This window comes from Squalius cephalus (assembly GCF_949319135.1).
Source record: "Squalius cephalus genome assembly, chromosome: 25".
Lineage (NCBI taxonomy): Eukaryota > Metazoa > Chordata > Actinopteri > Cypriniformes > Leuciscidae > Squalius > Squalius cephalus.
The window spans coordinates 23,862,993-23,882,641 of record NC_137146.1 but is presented as its reverse complement, the minus strand read 5'-3'; the positions used below and the strand labels follow the sequence as shown (position 1 = coordinate 23,882,641).

Sequence of the window (19,649 nt, the reverse complement as noted above, 5' to 3'; positions counted from 1 at the left end):
TTAAATATGCATTTTTAAATTTTTTAAAAAACATGCCAAGTGGGGACCTGAAACTCTGACCGATCTCTACCTATACAACAGGGGACTCTAGCCTGCAATTGAACTGTGTGTGTGTGTGTTTGTGTGAACAGTGAAGTTAACTGGCAGTGAAGTCTGTCTCCATTTTGTAACTTGTATGTATATATATATATATATATATATATATATATATATATATATATATAATATATATATATGTATATGTATATATGTATGTATGTATGTATATGTATGTGTATATATATATCAAAAATTTTATTGCTTGAGGTTTGACCATTTAAATCTACAACAGGGTAAATAATACAGACTGCCCGGCGGCAAATGTTTTAAAAGCAGAGGCGAGAAGATGCTTCTTATCATTCATAATTTTTTTTTCTTTTTTAACACTCTCTCTTCCTAGACACTTTGAATTGGTTGTGCAGTCCCTAACAATTAACTTGCCATTGCATACACACATACACACATACATGTCTATATTACTAACATAGGGGACTATCGCTCTACACTGACCAACAGTGGACTTCTGCCTGCATTGGATCTGTGTGTGTGTGTGTGAATAGTGTCTTTATTTTGTAACTATAACTATAAGTTACATTATATATCTTTTATCTATATGCAGTCCCTAACAATTAACTTGCCATTGCATACACACATACACACATACATGTCTATATTACTAGCATAGGGGACTATCGCTCTACACTGACCAACAGTGGACTTCTGCCTGCATTGGATCTGTGTGTGTGTGTGTGAACAGTGTCTTTATTTTGTAACTATAACTATAAGTTACATTATATATCTTTTATCTATATGCAGTCCCTAACAATTAACTTGCCATTGCATACACACATACACACATACATGTCTATATTACTAGCATAGGGGACTATCGCTCTACACTGACCAACAGTGGACTTCTGCCTGCATTGGATCTGTGTGTGTGTGTGAATAGTGTCTTTATTTTGTAACTATAACTATAAGTTACATTATATATCTTTTATATATATGCAGTCCCTAACAATTAACTTGCCATTGCATACACACATACACACATACATGTCTATATTACTAGCATAGGGGACTATCGCTCTACACTGACCAACAGTGGACTTCTGCCTGCAATGGATCTGTGTGTGTGTGTGTGAACAGTGTCTTTATTTTGTAACTATAACTATAAGTTACATTATATATCTTTTATATATATGCAGTCCCTAACAATTAACTTGCCATTGCATACACACATACACACATACATGTCTATATTACTAACATAGGGGACTATCGCTCTACACTGACCAACAGTGGACTTCTGCCTGCATTGGATCTGTGTGTGTGTGTGTGAACAGTGTCTTTATTTTGTAACTATAACTATAAGTTACATTATATATCTTTTATATATATGCAGTCCCTAACAATTAACTTGCCATTGCATACACACATACATGTCTATATTACTAGCATAGGGGACTATCGCTCTACACTGACCAACAGTGGACTTCTGCCTGCATTGGATCTGTGTGTGTGTGTGTGAACAGTGTCTTTATTTTGTAACTATAACTATAAGTTACATTATATATCTTTTATATATATGCAGTCCCTAACAATTAACTTGCCATTGCATACACACATACACACATACATGTCTATATTACTAACATAGGGGACTATCGCTCTACACTGACCAACAGTGGACTTCTGCCTGCAATGGATCTGTGTGTGTGTGTGTGAACAGTGTCTTTATTTTGTAACTATAACTATAAGTTACATTATATATCTTTTATATATGTGCAGTCCCTAACAATTAACTTGCCATTGCATACACACATACACACATACATGTCTATATTACTAACATAGGGGACTATCGCTCTACACTGACCAACAGTGGACTTCTGCCTGCATTGGATCTGTGTGTGTGTGTGAATAGTGTCTTTATTTTGTAACTATAACTATAAATTACATTATATATCTTTTATCTATATGCAGTCCCTAACAATTAACTTGCCATTGCATACACACATACACACATACATGTCTATATTACTAGCATAGGGGACTATCGCTCTACACTGACCAACAGTGGACTTCTGCCTGCATTGGATCTGTGTGTGTGTGTGAACAGTGTCTTTATTTTGTAACTATAACTATAAGTTACATTATATATATTTTATCTATATGCAGTCCCTAACAATTAACTTGCCATTGCATACACACATACACACATACATGTCTATATTACTAACATAGGGGACTATCGCTCTACACTGACCAACAGTGGACTTCTGCCTGCATTGGATCTGTGTGTGTGTGTGAACAGTGTCTTTATTTTGTAACTATAACTATAAGTTACATTATATATATTTTATATATATGCAGTCCCTAACAATTAACTTGCCATTGCATACACACATACACACATACATGTCTATATTACTAGCATAGGGGACTATCGCTCTACACTGACCAACAGTGGACTTCTGCCTGCATTGGATCTGTGTGTGTGTGTGAATAGTGTCTTTATTTTGTAACTATAACTATAAATTACATTATATATCTTTTATCTATATGCAGTCCCTAACAATTAACTTGCCATTGCATACACACATACACACATACATGTCTATATTACTAACATAGGGGACTATCGCTCTACACTGACCAACAGTGGACTTCTGCCTGCATTGGATCTGTGTGTGTGTGTGTGAACAGTGTCTTTATTTTGTAACTATAACTATAAGTTACATTATATATATTTTATCTATATGCAGTCCCTAACAATTAACTTGCCATTGCATACACACATACACACATACATGTCTATATTACTAACATAGGGGACTATCGCTCTACACTGACCAACAGTGGACTTCTGCCTGCAATGGATCTGTGTGTGTGTGTGTGAACAGTGTCTTTATTTTGTAACTATAACTATAAGTTACATTATATATCTTTTATATATGTGCAGTCCCTAACAATTAACTTGCCATTGCATACACACATACACACATACATGTCTATATTACTAACATAGGGGACTATCGCTCTACACTGACCAACAGTGGACTTCTGCCTGCATTGGATCTGTGTGTGTGTGTGAATAGTGTCTTTATTTTGTAACTATAACTATAAATTACATTATATATCTTTTATCTATATGCAGTCCCTAACAATTAACTTGCCATTGCATACACACATACACACATACATGTCTATATTACTAACATAGGGGACTATCGCTCTACACTGACCAACAGTGGACTTCTGCCTGCATTGGATCTGTGTGTGTGTGTGTGAACAGTGTCTTTATTTTGTAACTATAACTATAAGTTACATTATATATCTTTTATATATATGCAGTCCCTAACAATTAACTTGCCATTGCATACACACATACACACATACATGTCTATATTACTAACATAGGGGACTATCGCTCTACACTGACCAACAGTGGACTTCTGCCTGCAATGGATCTGTGTGTGTGTGTGTGAACAGTGTCTTTATTTTGTAACTATAACTATAAGTTATATTATATATCTTTTATCTATATGCAGTCCCTTACAATTAACTTGCCATTGCATACACACATACACACATACATGTCTATATTACTAACATAGGGGACTATCGCTCTACAATGACCAACAGTGGACTTCTGCCTGCAATGGATCTGTGTGTGTGTGTGTGAATAGTGTCTTTATTTTGTAACTATAACTATAAGTTACATTATATATCTTTTATGTATATGCAGTCCCTAACAATTAACTTGCCATTGCATACACACATAGAGACCAATATGCAAAGATAAACATATACAATAAAAAAAAAAAATTATTAGCAAGAATGAAGATGAAAAAAGAATGAAAAAAATAAATAATTTATCAAAGTAAAAAAAAAAAAGTATATATATATATATATATATATATATATATATATATATATATATATATATATATATATATATATATATATATATATATATATACTGTATATATATATATATATATATATATATATAGCTAACGTTACGTTTGCAACAACATTTGCACCGGAGGAAGAGACAAACGCTTAGAAACGCCCATATAGCTAGCATGATGCCTTCTATTTCTAGATGACAAAGACAAAGTTTACCAGTACTACGACACTATAACAAAGGTTAGCGGTACTTATCTGAACTAACGTCATGATCACTGCCACTAGATATAAAGAAAACGTTGCTTTTTCACTCTATTGTGCTATTCATAAAAAAAAAAGATAAAAAAAAGTGTCGTTATTGTGCACTGCTGCTCGTAGACTAGCTCCAGTGCTCATTGCTGCATTGTTAAATGATAGCAACTCGCCAGGACACTTCACCAACTCTCCACTCATTCTGTATAGTTCTAAAACAGGCTGAGGCTATTTTTGAGACATTTGAAAAATGATATACATATCTTGAGTGATTTATGTACCCATTAATCGACAGTGGTGGTTAACCTGCAACATGGGCTTTAAGTAAACACAGCTGAAAGTGAAAGCTGGTGAAAAAGATCGTGTAACATCCATTATTTGGACTTGGTTCGGATTTAAGCCGCCCGACGAGCAGCAGCAAACTATATAGACAGAGTGTCTGGGGTAACAGTTCGGTAAATTAACACACGACTAATCCGTTCTACCACCTCAAATTCAAAATGAAACATATCACTGAATACCAGCGCGCGCATATTATTCCCAATATATCTTAGTGGTGTAGCACATAATCTCTGTCTGCGCCTGATTTTAAGAAGCATTGTTGTGTTTCTTTTTAACTGAAAAGACATCAGTTAGACAATATTCTAATTTTAAATTTGGGGTTTCATAAGCTCCATGCCATAATAAACATTAGACCTACTGAAGTCTCTGCAGCTAGTGTACTTAAATTTTATTTATCTGCAAAATTATGTTGTATACTTACAGTTTTGCACAATATATGCTCTCAAAACAACATGCACCCTAAAAAAAACAAAAAAAAACATTTAGCAGTTGTTTAGCAGGGTCTGTGTAACCTTTTCTGAAATGTTTTTTTTTTAATAATATATATCGTTATCACAAGAGGCTGCAATGTATATCACAATATGGATTTTAGGCCATATCGCCCATCCCAAATTGATAGCCTATAGTAGTTGATAATAACATAGGCCTACCTAATGTTGCCTACGGACGGTAACAGTACAGTAGTAACCTTTTACAGTCTATGAGTAGAACAGCTTTCTCAAGCAGTTTATGATGCATTTTGGAAACAGAAGATGACCCCCTGGTATAATGCGCCACATGGCTTGAGAAACCCGTTCTCAAAGACTTACTTTTATAGTCCAGTTTTGTGTAGCACACATATTCTGAATGTCTTCGGCATAATTTAAATGAACCATTTTAATCTAGATTAATCTAGATTAATTTCAATATTAATCTAGATTAAAACAATTAATATATGCCCACCTCTACCGGAGGTCAAAACTCAAAGTTTTATGTTGATTTTCACATTTCAAATGTTCAGTTGGTTCAGTTTGAGTTTTGACTTACAGAATATGTAATGACGTAGTAATATTGTTCACAATAACACTCATAAACCAGTTCTTGCAATTAGAATAAATAGTGAAAAAATGCATACCTACAGCATGTTGAATGAAATCAAGTTAAAGTTTATTTAAGGTCCACACACTCCTAAACTGAAGGTTTCTTACTTGCTCTTGCTGCACTCCTGACAACGGAAATGGTTTTTCACATAATAAACCATTCAGTTTATCACATAGAAAATCTCATAAGCTCACTAAAAGAGCCCCCCCTGCGGTAGTGCAGACTTTCCACCCTCAGTGATGAGTGCCTAAATGTATACCACAACATCAACGATATATTGCTTCTGAAACAAGTTGCTTTGCTTTATATAAAATAAATAATTAAATAAATAAAAGGGTAACACCAAATAAATTATATTAAAAGTTACAAATACCATGAAATATATTAACGAAAAGCACGTGTAAAATAGTGATTTTTTAAAACAACTTAAAAAAAGACAGAAAATGATCGATCACTCAAATAGTTTGGACATAGTCAATCATTTCAATGTTATGACACACTGACGCTCCATTTACATGAACTACCAATGTTATGACACACTGACGCTCCATTTACATGAACTACCAATGTTATGACACACTGACGCTCCATTTACATGAACTACCAATGTTATGACACACTGACGCTCCATTTACATGAACTACCAATGTTATGACACATTGATACTCCATACGCAAGCTCCCAGTATTGTGACATAAAACATTGATACTCCATACGCAAGCTCCCAGTATTGTGACATAAAACACCGATACTCCATACGCAAGCTCCCAGTATTGTGACATAAAACATTGATACTCCATACGCAAGCTCCCAGTATTGTGACATAAAACATCAATACTCCATATGCAAGGTCCCAGTATTGTGACATAAAACATCAATACTCCATATGCAAGGTCCCAGTATTGCTATAGGTTCAATACTGTAGACACAAATTTCTCTTGATAGTGATTATTCGGTTGTGCACAAAGTATTTTACTGCTTTCCATTCTCTTTCATTACCAATTAAAATCTTGTTTTCATTTAAGAATCTTTCACAATCCACTTTTCCAGGGACTTTCATTTCCTTTAGGAAATTCTTGAAATGATGTTCAATAATTTTACTCTCCTTCTCTGACCAGGTCTTTCTGGACTTTCCTGTTAAAATAAATTAAGAAATTAAGTAAGTAAATCAAATTAATTGAATTAAAGAATAACCAAAATTTGAATAATGTAGATTTTACAAGCTGAAGAGCACAGACAATTCTTAAAATACATGTCAAGATGTTTCATGTAGATAAAATTTTTTTATGCAAAGTGGAATAACAAACCCTTTTTATTTAAAGGCAGTGGTGAAATCCTAAAGAATGGAACTGCCTCTCTTGAGGCTGCGGTCGTTATTGAGGTGGCAGCCCTTTTTTCCGAATGATCATCCTCTGTCATCCTTTTTTCAGATTCAGCATCCTCTGTGTCTGAGTTGCTGGAGCCCCCTTCAACTGTAACAAAATGAGCATTCACATTCTTTAAAACTAAAAGTAGATTTTTACAAAGTGTGGACACTATGAATTGTTTAAACAAAAGACATATACACATAAGTAATTTACTTACAGTTGATGTTTGGCGTTATGTCCTCCAGAGATTTTCCTTTAAATTTGCCTATTCCACTTTGCAGGGCAAACAGAATTCTGCTCACTTTTGCAACTTGTAAGGTTTCTTCAGGCAGTCTGTAAAACTCCCTATGGACTTCAATGTTGTGACCCATGAAAGTTGCTAGTTGGTCTAGTTCATGCGTTTGCAGGTTAAGTAGCTGAGAAACTGTGGCTACATGTTTTCTCAACTTTGTAGATGTAATGTTTTCTGGGTTTTTAGCCCCACAGCTTTCTGCAAATCGCTTTAAGCAGTCACAACCACGGATGCTCTCCTTTGATCCATAAAAAGGACGAGCAAATATGTAGGGATTGCTAGGGGAAATCCCAACATCTTCTCTAGTTTTAATTAGAAGTTCCACAGATTCTGTTATATTTGTGGGAAATAGTACTGGTACTTTGCGGCCTCGTTTCCCCCGTACCTCTACTCTGGTGAGATTCTTACAGAGTTTCTTCTCAAAAGGTGAAAGGCTCTCCATAATTTCATCCTGAATCATCTGTTTGTTTCTCTGCAGGTATGTTTTGACTTCCATCCTTGAAACCTCACCTTCTCAACGCCGATTGAATAATATTAGCTGTGCTAGAGTCACCTGAGATAGATCACTCCATGACCTTTGTGATGTGTGTTCAATGTGTGCTTTTTTGTTGACCTCCTCAAGACACTTTAGATGATCATGGAGCTTCTTTATGTCTTCTGCTAAAGGCAGCATTTGGGGACTGTTCCACTTTTTCTGGTACAAAGTTTTCAGTGCATTAGATGAAACATGAATTGTCCATTCTAGTTCAATTAATTTACTGAATTGCTCTGCTCTTCCCTTCAATGCATCATCCTCTTGACGTAAAGCCTCTCCCTGCAAAATATATGACACTTTCACAAGGGAATGACGCAGTTTCAGTGCTGTTGAAGGGACTGAGAATCGGTTGGTTGAGGAATCAAATCCAGTCATCTTTTTTACTCCCTCAAGTACTGTGTTGAACTTTCCTGGGTTGATCAAGTCCTTCAAAGCAACAATGTCTTTATCAATAGTTCTTGTCACTAGAAGAAGTCTGGCAAGTTCTCTCATCTTATTTCTAATGTCTGCCCGGTGCCGTGAAACTTCTCCGTTTTTGAGGAACATTCTCTCACCCAGTGACAGAATCAACGGGTCAGATTTCACCACTTGAGTAACGGTATCATATGTCATATCTTCAATAATATTTTTAAGTCCACTAGAAACGTCAGAGTCCATTGGCAACAACAGAGAACAACTTGCCTGAACTTTTCGTTTCACTGGCATATTTTCTTTGTCTTGTAATTTGCAACGTTTGTGATGTCTCCAGAGATCTGTTTTGACATACATAGCAAAGCAAAACTTGCAAGGCAGATAGTCTATTGCTGTTGACTCACGAGTTGCTTGTCTTTTTGGTATGATCTGTCCTTTCCCAGAGGATAGGACTGAACTGTTATGGTGGTAGTTTCCCATGTTCCTTACTTTGGTTAATAGAAGAGTACGCATGTTTGAGCCTCTGTTGTGTGCAAGTGCCTTTGCAACTTCAACTTTTTCAGAATGTTTCTGCTGTAGATGTCTTGCAATTTTTGGATAAGGCTTCTCACAGTAAAGACAGTAATTCTTCTTGTCATAGATGCGTTGATGTACACTGTTTGAGGACATTTTCACTTTTATTTGATTTTGTTGAGAGCTACAGCCGTGGGCACTTTCATCTATTTCTATCCAACTCTTCATAAGTGGTTTTCCTTGGATGCGTTCTGCAACATGTCCTTTAGCTTTTTTTGTGTCGTCTTCTTCTTCTTCTGAGATTTCCAGGGAAAAGGAAACCTGTTGTTCAGTGTTGTTCTGAAATAAAGAACCACACAACTTAAATGTATTTGTAAATAATAACAATGTTATATATTATAAAGTATAAAACCCTTAATTACCATTTCAGACTCATATAAGTCCTCCTCAGTGTGAGAAGATGAATCCATCTCATCACTGCAAACACTTTCTGGCTTATCACTGTCGGTACTCTCTAGGATGTCCATCTCATCTGACGTTTGGGGACAGAAATCTGCTGTATGGGTTCTGTCCTGTAAAACAATAACAGTGTGTGAAATCCATGTCCATGTTTGTTTTCTATCTAGAGCCTGCTGATTCTAAAACACATACTGTGTTTTAGAATCACTGTTGTCTTTTTGGTCTTAAACTTTTTTTTTTTTTTTTATGAAAATGAAAAGTACTTACTTCATTTTCATTCACATTGCTGTAGTTGTTTGTGATTCCAGTGTAATCCGACTGGTGTATGAAACCTGTAAATGCACAACAATTGTTAAGGATATCCAATAATTTAAGGATTTTTTTTCTACATTCTTGTAAAATCTACAAAGTTTTATTAATGAGGTGAAGAGAAGAGTGTAAGTCTTGGAACGTACATGTGAAAGACTGAAGGCATTCCTCAATGGTGGGACGTTCTTCGATTGATTTAGACAGCATTCTGCTAATAATATCTTTTTGTCTTGTCCATCTTTCTTCACATTGAAGAGTGAAGTTACCCATTCTGACATTTTGAGATAGCCCAACTGGATCCTTGGAGTAGGGTGTAGTTGTCTGATAGGGGTGTTGCCCATCCGTCAGGATATAATGAACCAAGCATCCTGCTACCTACAAAATAAAATAATATTTACAAAAATTTCAGAAATGGTCACAACTAAACTGCAGAATGAATGAAGATGATTAAAATGATGACAAAATGCTGCTGTGCTCAAATGAAAGCTGCTCGAATATTAGCATTCAGAACAATTGAACATAGAACAAATGTATGCATTTTTGACAGAACTGATTACAAATCATATTGATCACATACTAAAATAGTATTGTAACTGCATACATGTAACCTGTTAATCCATTTGAACCCAAACCTAAGAATTGTCATCCCCAAATTAAATAGGGGATGTTCATGAAGTTCATTGTTCATGACATTTTTGGAATAGAAGCATAGTTGTAGTCTAATTTTAACCCTTTCATGCATGAATTATGATAACCTTAGTCAGTATTTTTTTTCCCTATGTGTTTTTATTCCTCTTAGGGCATGAAAAACAAGATTTTTTACAAATTTTTCAAAGAGATCTTCAGGTGTCCACTTGAGTGGACAGCATGCGGTTATGGTTAAAAACGAAGATATACTGTATTAAATATAAGACAATAATCAAACAGATAAAGTATGTGAATTTAACAAACTAATCAAAACAATTATATCAAATCATGTGAAAATTAGTGCTGTCAAAGTTAGCGCGTTAATAACGCATTAACGCAAAATCATATTAACGGCACTAATTGTTTTAACGCGCGATTAACGCAGCGCATATTCTCTGTTTGACCCGTGGCCCAACCCCTAGTTGGAGAAATGGAGATACACAGTGTTGCCAACTTAGGACATTGCAGACCCCTTTAGCGATTTTTTTTACCTTCAAACAAGCACCCAAACCTTATTTAGTTTCTGAGAATCTACCGGTACTGCTCTCCCAGCACGCGGGCGCGGGTGCATCTCTCTCTCTCTCTCTCTCTCTCTCTCTCTCTCTCTCTCTCTCTCTCTCTCTCTCTCTCTCGCTCTCTCTCGCTCTCTGCGTCTCGCGCAGCGCTTTAATTCATTTAAACACAGATATTATGTTGCTTCTCTAATTTTACATGCAAGTATAGCCGAAATCACAACACAGATATTGTCTTTATCTTATGTGTATTTGTTTTCATCAGACGACGGCTCGATTATCAGGATTTTTGTGCAGATTAACGTCTTGGAAGGGAGAGCTGGTTATGTCTTAATGGGTCGCGTTTCAGTCACCATTTCATATTCATTCCGTTGTTTGACAACAGAAACAGTAAAATATACCAATGAAAACAGTTTATTGAGAATTTAGCTTCATCAAAATGGGGACAGAGAGAGACTATGTAATAATAAATAATAAATGTACATTTAGCGTTTTCAGAAGAGCTTCCCTGTCATGCAAAAATCTAAACATGTTTGTGTTAGTAAATTGCTCAGAGCAAAGAAAGAGAAGTAATGGGAACCTGGTATTTCTTTGTTCTTTCTACATGTGTCTAATAGACATGAACAAGTTCTTTGAAAAACATCTATGACTCGTCTTCATGCTCTATGTTGACTATGGTTTCAATAACATACATTTGCATAAAGCATCCATATTTATCCTTGCCCATGTTGATTAGAGTATTACAAACTTGAAAAGTATTAATTTAAGGTACATTTAGAACAAATAAAAAATGTGCGATTAATCGCGAGTTAACTCATGACAATCATGCGATTAATCGCGATTAAATTTTTTAATCGATTGACAGCCCTAGTGAAAATATAAAATATATACAACAAATATAAATTAAAAATATTGGAAAGGCTTCGTACAACTTCATACAAGTTGCACTTCGCGTATCTTTGATATCAGAACATGAGGACGTGATTCCATCAGAATTTTCTACAGACTGTCAAGGCACAACTGTGGAACCCACTCAGATGTTCCCTCCAGTGCACCAGAGTATGGAGATTTACCCTTATTAGCTGATAATTCTGATTATGTTCAAGATGGACATGCACATTTCTATCATAGCCCTCCTCTGAGAAAACCTAGCATTACATTTTTTCAATCTCATCTGAAATGATCAGTGTTGGATGTAATGCATTACAAGTAACATGCATAACACATTCAGATTACTTTTTGATGTTACAAGTAAAGTAATGTGTTACAAGTAACATGCATTACCTAATCAGATTACTTTTTGATCTAACAAGTAATTAACTACAAGTAATGTGCATTGCCTAATCAGATTACTTTTTGATGTAACGAATATATAAACGCATTACAAGTAACATGAATTACGTATTCAGATTACTTTTTGATGTTATGAGTAAAGAAACGCATTACAAGTAACATGCATTACAAATTCAGATTACTTTTTTCGATGTCAATGAAAATTACATTCTAATAATACAAATACATTTATTTACAGTAAAAAATTCACTGCAGATCAAGTTTTTAAGTTTTAACATTCCCATTATAATTATGAATTGTAGCTGAAATATAGCAGTTGATGCATGACGTCCACTACAGTGGACATGTGATTAATCAGAGTTTTCTCTCAATCTAAAATCAAAACTTGGAAAATTTTACTGTGATATGACTCATTAGATATTGCTTGAGTCTCCTAGGATAGAAGGAATGGGTGGATATTCCGGAGCAACTTGGCATGTCTGACTGACCCTTGGCCATCTTGGTTTGGAGGGGAGAAAAATCTAAACACAACGGCTTGCCACTTGGTTGCAATTTATAGGATGATGCACCAGGGTCCAATGAGGCTGATGTGCAACTTTGCCATAAAAACCCATGCAAATTCAAGAAAATGCTTTATTAATAGCTGTCCACTGTAGTGACCACTATACGTGAAAGGGTTAAAGAAGACACTTCGCAATTTGTTGTCATAAAATCATAATTACAATCATTAAGAAACATAATATATAGGCTTAAGTGTATTGTAAAGTTTTTAGAAAATATTTTTCTCATTGATATTTTATGACAAAACAGAAATTGGTTCTTGTTAAAGTACAGAAACCCAATGAAGCCACAGACCTGACCATGTTTAACTTAAAATCTGCAGATGATAACTCTAACGGCCAGATTAATTTACAGATTGCTCCAGCGCAAACCCTTTCACATCTACTGCAGTCAGATTCACCCGTGTTCACTCTGAAGGAATCACTCACATGGCTGGTGCACTTGTAATGACACATGAAGGATGTTAAGAGGCTAAAAGCAGGTTTAGTACTTGCCCCATTGAAGTCAACAGGGTGCAAATTGTAAAAAGAGGATAACGGTGTAGGCAACACCGATTTTTGTCGTTCAAATTTACAAAAAAATGTGCTCAATGTTAAAATTCTCAGCATCAAACCAAGACAATTTATTAGATCAAAACCATGTTATCAAAACTTATAAGGCCTTTCAAGTATTTAAAATACATTCTCTTTGTGATCTGATGAGGCTTAGAGGATAGGATAGTTTACATACTGTAATAAAGGCTAAAAGCTATAATAGTTAATGGCTATAATAGTTAATGCACTTCACAAAATTGATAGCAAAAAAAATATATATTTTCTTTCTCATGGTATTTTTATCAATATGGTACACAATTATCCTATTGAATCGTTAGGGTCAAAAGTACTCACAAAGTAGTCCAATTACATTACCTAAAATTATTTAGATTACAGGATTGTAAATTATTTGTAAATAATATTGTAAATTATTGTAATAAATTTAATAAATTGTATTTAGATTGTAATCTAGATTAATCTAGATTTCATCACTGACTGCAATTTGTGTCATGTAATTTGGAATGAGTAACTGTGTACAATACAATACTTAAGTTATAACCAGCACTGTGATTGGAAAATCATGGAACATCATAATTGTATTTGTTTTAGTAAACGTTCTTGACTTTCTGCACAAGGTCATAATTATTTTGTTAATGAATGGATGCTCTATACCAGTTTTTAATGCTCTATACCAGTGGTTTTCAAACTTTTGAAATGACCATTTATTTATTTTTTGTTTACTTTCTATCACCTTATTTGTGGAGTAAAATGAAACTAACTCAGCTGCATATTTTTGCAGTATTTTATTTTATTGATTTATTGAATATTTTTTTTAAATCAAAATATATTTAGCATATTTCCTTAGGCCTATATAATATTATTTTATATTATTATTTTAATTTAATTTTATTTCATTTTTATGTAAGTCCATTTTCATTAAATCATCAAGACAACCCATTTTTTAAATATTGGACGCGACCAAGGGTTTGAAACCCGCTGCTCTTTATTGGTTACATTGATTAATTTAGGATAAAAATATAAATAAATAAATAAATAAAACTCCACTCTGAAATGTGAATTAATAATGAGAATCCATCAATATTTTTCCAAATGTGTTCACTTTTGAACTAAAAACCCAGAGGAATGCTGGAAAAGTCTCAGTTAAGTAAGTTCCCTGGTTCCCTGAGTAGGGAACGGAGACGTTATTCGTCGTCACGTCGTAACTCGTAGTGACTATGAAAGGGAACACTTTATTTTGATGGTCCCTTTTGAACATTCTACTAACTATAAATAAATGTGCAGCTACATGTCAACCAACTGTAATTACAGTATTAGTAGACTATATCTGCTTAATATCTGCTAAAATTTGACTGTGATAAACCCCAATAGACATTATACTGACTAAATATATAATACATGTCAACTTATTTTTACTCTAACCTACATTTTAGTCTCTAGTCTACTTATACTCCTGTAGTACTCTAATGAGAATTAGTTCACATGTAGTTGTAACATTACTTATAATCAACAGAATGTGTTAAAGAGACCATCAAAATAAATTGAGACCAAACATTGTGTAGTCAAATGCTTTCATGATGACCATATAGCAGATTTTTTCCTTTGACACAAATTAAGAAATTAAATTACAGTCACCATGAGATATTTATAATAAAACAGAGGTAAAACATTTTTAGGATTGAGTCTTAAACCTTTTAAATAATGTATAATTTGCCTTTTATTATTATTTTTACATTAAATCTTAAAGTAACTTTGATATAGTGTAATTAAAAAACACTTCTGTGTGCCGGCGTCCTCCCACAAATTAACAAGTTTTAACATGATATTTTCAACCCTTACCTGGATATCTGATTCTTTCTTGTACTTGTATTGCATGCCTCCAACATCTTCATAACTCGACCAAGAAAAAGATCCAGCCATTTGAGAGAGCAGTGTGGTTTGTGCCAGATCAAGTTTTCTGCTTGCTCCAAAGTCTGCGATGTACAGTTTATTGCTTATATCTGTAGAAAAGTAAAAATGCTCACAAAAAATGTAACACTTAAAATGATATCCACATTATCATATGCTCATGCATTTTAAATGAAAATTTCTGCTGATATTACAGGATAATTATAGCTATGGCTAATCCACAGACTGCTCTTACCAAACAAAATATTTTCAGGCTTCAGGTCTCTGTGCAAAATTCCATATGAATGCAGTTCCTGAAGTCCTTGCAGTAACTCCTGGCAGATCTCTAGTCTTCGATTCTCTATCAGGCTTTTTCTTTCAGGAAAATCCTTGTTTTCAATCAGCTCCATCAGACTATATTCACAAAGAGGTGACACAAAATAGGCAAAGTAAGTGTCTTCCAACACTGAAATGTGTTGCAGAAGGTGTTCTGCTTGTAAATTTTTTGAACTCAGGAAATGAGCCATTTCCAATTCAGTTTTGGAAACATGTTTGGCAACTCGTTTCACTGCAACTTTGCAGTTGTTGAAGACTCCTGGGAAAATCTCAGCAGCATTGCATCCATTTGCAATCTTCATTTCTGTGTTGATAACAAGGTCATCCATTTTCATCAAACCAGGCTTTAAATCAAAGTTTTCAAATGAATTCTTCCATCGTGATTCCTGTAAAATGCAAAAAAGCAAAAGCATATTGAAATGTAAGAAATGTTTTACAGTGTATATAGTTATTAGTAAACTCAGCTGAAGGAACAGACCTCTCTATATATATTTACCATATTTTCCTTGATCTCTCTGAATGTGGAAATACTGGTTTTCTGAAACAAATTACATTAAAAGCAATCATTAATGTAGTTAACATGAACATATAATGAACACCACTTTTACAATATTTCTTAATAGTATGTAATGTTAATTTCAACATTTAGTAATGCATTATTAAAATCAAAAGTTGTATTTATTAACATTAGTTATTGCGTTGTAAATGTACATGAACAAGCAATGAACAGCTGGAGTTTAATTAACTTACATTAACAAAGATGAATAAGTATTGTACCAAATGTGTTGCTTTTAGATCATGTGAATTAAGACATTAACTAATGTTAACAAATGAAACCTCATTGTGTAAGTGTTACCTAAATAATTAGCTTTTTTAAAGGTAAAAATTGTACAGCAGTATTGTTGAGGATAAGAGAATCTTGTAACACTTTACAATAAGGTTTCATTAGCTAGCATTAGTTAACAAACCAATAATGAACTGCGCTTATACAGCATTTATTAAACTTTGTTAATGTTATTTTCAACATTTAGTAATGCATTATTAAAATCAATTAGGTAATACGTTGTAAATGTACATGAACAATCAATGAACAGCCGGAGTATCATTAACTAACACTAACAAAGATGAATAGATATTTTACCAAATGTATGGCTTTTAGTTCATGCAAATTAATACATTAACTAATGTTAACAAATGAAACCTTATTGTGTTACCATATAAAAACTATATAAGTGTTACCTCAATAATTTGCTTTTTTAAAGTAAAAATTGTACACTTAAACAGCATTTATTAAACTTTGGTTATTGTTAATTTAAAAATGTACTGATACATCATTAAAATCATAAGTTGTATTTGTTAAAATTAATAACACACTGTGAAGTAACATGCACAAACATTGAAACAGCTGGATTTTAACTAATATTAACAAAGATTAACCAATACTGTAACAAATGTATTGGTCATTTAGTACTAATGTTAACCAATTAACCTTATTGTAAAGTGTTAGCAAGTTTTCCTCACCACTTGATAAAATAATGAAAATAAGACACCAACAAATAGAAATAGAAGTTTAAATACCTGTCTCCATGGGCAGTTAGGATCTCCGTAGTCGTATAAAATTTCTTCTCCTGCATTGATTTTTGTTAACGCAAATGCACACAGATGTGGTCTTTTCTTTTCATCCATTATCTATTGGTTACAAAAGCACACAAACACACAAATGAAAACAACAAAAACATAATTTGAAAAGTCGCCTAGTTTTTAATAATGTCAAATAATGCTACAAGATGAGGCTGTATAAAAGGTGTAATTGAAACAAAGAATAAGAATACATTAAAGACAGACTTACTATTTTAATTTTGCTGTTTGGCTTGATGTGGTCATCATTTATGAATCGTCCTAGTCTTTCTGTATCTTGACTGCCATCAACACTGTGTGGTGAAATATTTTAAAAACACTTTTGAATTGTCATAATGGTATTATATTTCATTGGAACATTCATTAATTTAATCTTACCAGTAAGATTGTTCCTGAAAGGAGTAGAAATACAAAAATGCTGCATTTTCAGCTGAGTAGTCTTTGAACAGGTTCTCTCCTTCAGATCCAGTGATGTGTCTTCCAACATACTCCAACAGGAATTCACCTGGCTCAATGTGTTTTGTGGCAATTACTCCAAAACCTAATAAATAGTATAAATACAAGTAAATTAATAGTATGATAAAAGATTCATGAAGTTATTCAGGTTGTCTAAATTATTTTCAATGGTATTGTTACTTCGAAAACAACTGTATCTACATCTTTATAAAAGTGTAAAAAAAATAATAAGAAGAAAAAAAAAAATCAGATTTTCTGTCTGAAAAAATCAGACACTAAATATTCATCATTTCCATTATTACACAGGCCCCTCACATTCTAACTGGCAGTTACTTACAAATAATATCAAGAGCACTCACACATTTACATAATAGTGTTTAATTTAGAGACATCAGCAGCTTATAACATAAATACTGGCAGGAAAACAGATGTAAATCCACCTTTAACTGGTCAAAGCAATCATGTTTTTTCCCCTCTTGCGTGTTTTGTTTTAACAGCCTGCTTTCTCTAGGTTCATATTTTAAACCCAACCCTTTGACATTAAAGGAATAGTTCACTTAAAAATGAAAATTCTGTCATCATATACTCACTCTCATGTTGTTTCAAACCTGTATGAATTTCTTTCTTCTGCTGAACAGAAAGGAAGATATTTAGAAGAATGTCAGTAACCAGACAGTTTCTGATCCCATTGACTTCCATAGTAGGAAAAAAATTATACTATGGAAGTCAATGAGACCAGAAACTGTCTGGTTACTGACATTCTTCTAAATATCTTCCTTTCTGTTCAGCAGAAGAAAGAAATTCATACAGGTTTGAAACAACATGAGAGTGAGTATATGATGACAGAATTTTCATTTTTAAGTGAACTATTCCTTTAATTAGTGACCACACTTAGCTTTTATTTAAGTTTTGCAAAGTCATACAGTATTGATGGGAGAATTGTATGTAGTAACTTACCTTTCTCTTCACTCATGAATTGTTTCTCAAATGTGTCTTTATCTTTGCCAGAAGCAATGAAGTACAAAGCTTCTTTTTCAGGAAAAACTCTTCTGGGTCTCATTTTCCTGTGAAATATTTAAAATTATTTTATGTAGGATTACTTCATATGCAAAATAAATAAATAAATAAATAATACCTCTTTAGAATTTCATAGAAAATAAATGATTGAAAAGATGACACCGTGGGTAACAATTTAAAATGTAGTAAAAAAATAAAATAAAAATAAAAAAATTACCAACAATCTGATTATCAATAATATTACCGGTAATATACATGCATATTTACATTGTAAGAGGATATCAATATTTTATAAAATTAGCATTTACAAATTATCATAAAATATATAATGTTCAACTTACCTCTTAATTTGGAAAGAAAAAACTGAGATGAGAAATGTCTCAGTGCGCTTTTTATGAGGTTCTTGGAGGTAGATACAGTCTTTAAACTATAACAGAAAGATAACTCTCCAATGTAGGAAACAATCGCGTATAGGAGCTGTCTTCCAAATGGCAAAACTGAAGTGTGAGTTAGGAACATAGAATAGATGATACACATGCTGCTATCTGAGCAGTGATTGGGCCGACGCCCACAGATTAGCCACAATTACCCATCATTACTATTGGTTCTGTTATGCAAATTTATCTGTGAATGAAATCAAACAGCCAGTTCAAAATAAGTGTATAGTCCATTGTTTTTAAATTCAGTTCAAATTGTAAACATCAGTTGGATCAGGAAAAATTCCTTTTCCTCAATTACTATTACATACATTATAATTACTCACTTTTTTTCTGTACGTATAGAGCACAGAGCACAAACCTATACCAGTGGCAGATAGAAATGATAAAGTTAATAAAGAAAAAAGTAATTTCACACAATGTAAATAAATATAAAAATATTCTCATTTAATGTAAATCAAATGGTTATATAGGACGTAGCATTTACCATGGGCATTCATATTTATGTTGGTTTAACTTAACTTGTATAGCACATCTGAAAAGAAAGCTCATACCACTTACTTAAGAGTACCTTGTGTTGAATCACTAAAAAAAAACAACACTGCGTATTAGCTGCGTATTAGAATTGATCTCAGTCCACATTAAAACGACTGCAAACGCGGATCACGTGACCATTCACCAACACTGGGCATGTGCGTGCCGGTGTAAACCTAGAGACTTTCAAGCATAGACTGTAAAAAATGTTTTCAAACATCAAAAT

The 19,649-nt window shown here is 33.6% G+C and overlaps 3 protein-coding genes across 8 annotated transcripts in view; 1 reads left to right on the top strand and 2 right to left on the bottom strand.

The window, feature by feature from the left end:
• The window catches only part of LOC307153991 (protein adenylyltransferase SelO-like), a 57,980-nt gene that overhangs the window by 19,774 nt on the left and 18,557 nt on the right, over positions 1 to 19,649 (top strand). The window lies entirely within an intron of this gene.
• Positions 5,673 to 7,868, bottom strand: LOC307154000 (uncharacterized protein). The gene is made up of 3 exons (XM_079863881.1): positions 7,213 to 7,868; positions 6,936 to 7,100; positions 5,673 to 6,762 (listed from the first exon to the last, which is right to left on the bottom strand). The coding sequence occupies exons 1-3, from the start codon at positions 7,781 to 7,783 to the stop codon at positions 6,542 to 6,544; spliced, it is 957 nt and encodes a 318-aa protein (XP_079720007.1). The 5' UTR covers positions 7,784 to 7,868; the 3' UTR covers positions 5,673 to 6,541.
• On the bottom strand, positions 8,068 to 18,499 carry LOC307153692 (uncharacterized protein; the record flags this gene model as incomplete). Its single annotated transcript, XM_079863318.1, has 12 exons — positions 18,393 to 18,499; positions 17,358 to 17,520; positions 17,191 to 17,272; positions 16,920 to 17,030; positions 15,838 to 15,879; positions 15,262 to 15,727; positions 14,958 to 15,118; positions 9,661 to 9,889; positions 9,473 to 9,537; positions 9,169 to 9,318; positions 8,229 to 9,085; positions 8,068 to 8,101 (listed from the first exon to the last, which is right to left on the bottom strand). Exons 1-12 carry the CDS (start codon positions 18,493 to 18,495, stop codon positions 8,068 to 8,070), a joined length of 2,463 nt encoding a protein of 820 aa, XP_079719444.1. The 5' UTR covers positions 18,496 to 18,499.

Bases quoted from the DNA above. Each gene is read 5' to 3' on its own strand.
- LOC307154000 (XM_079863881.1), bottom strand. From the start codon at position 7,783: ATGGAAGTCAAAACATACCTGCAGAGAAACAAACAGATGATTCAGGAT. The intron at 7,101-7,212 runs GTAAGTAAATTA...ATTTTGTTACAG, and splicing joins CATAACGCCAAACATCAACT to TTGAAGGGGGCTCCAGCAAC. The intron at 6,763-6,935 runs GTTTGTTATTCC...TTATTTTAACAG, and splicing joins ACTGCCTTTAAATAAAAAGG to GAAAGTCCAGAAAGACCTGG.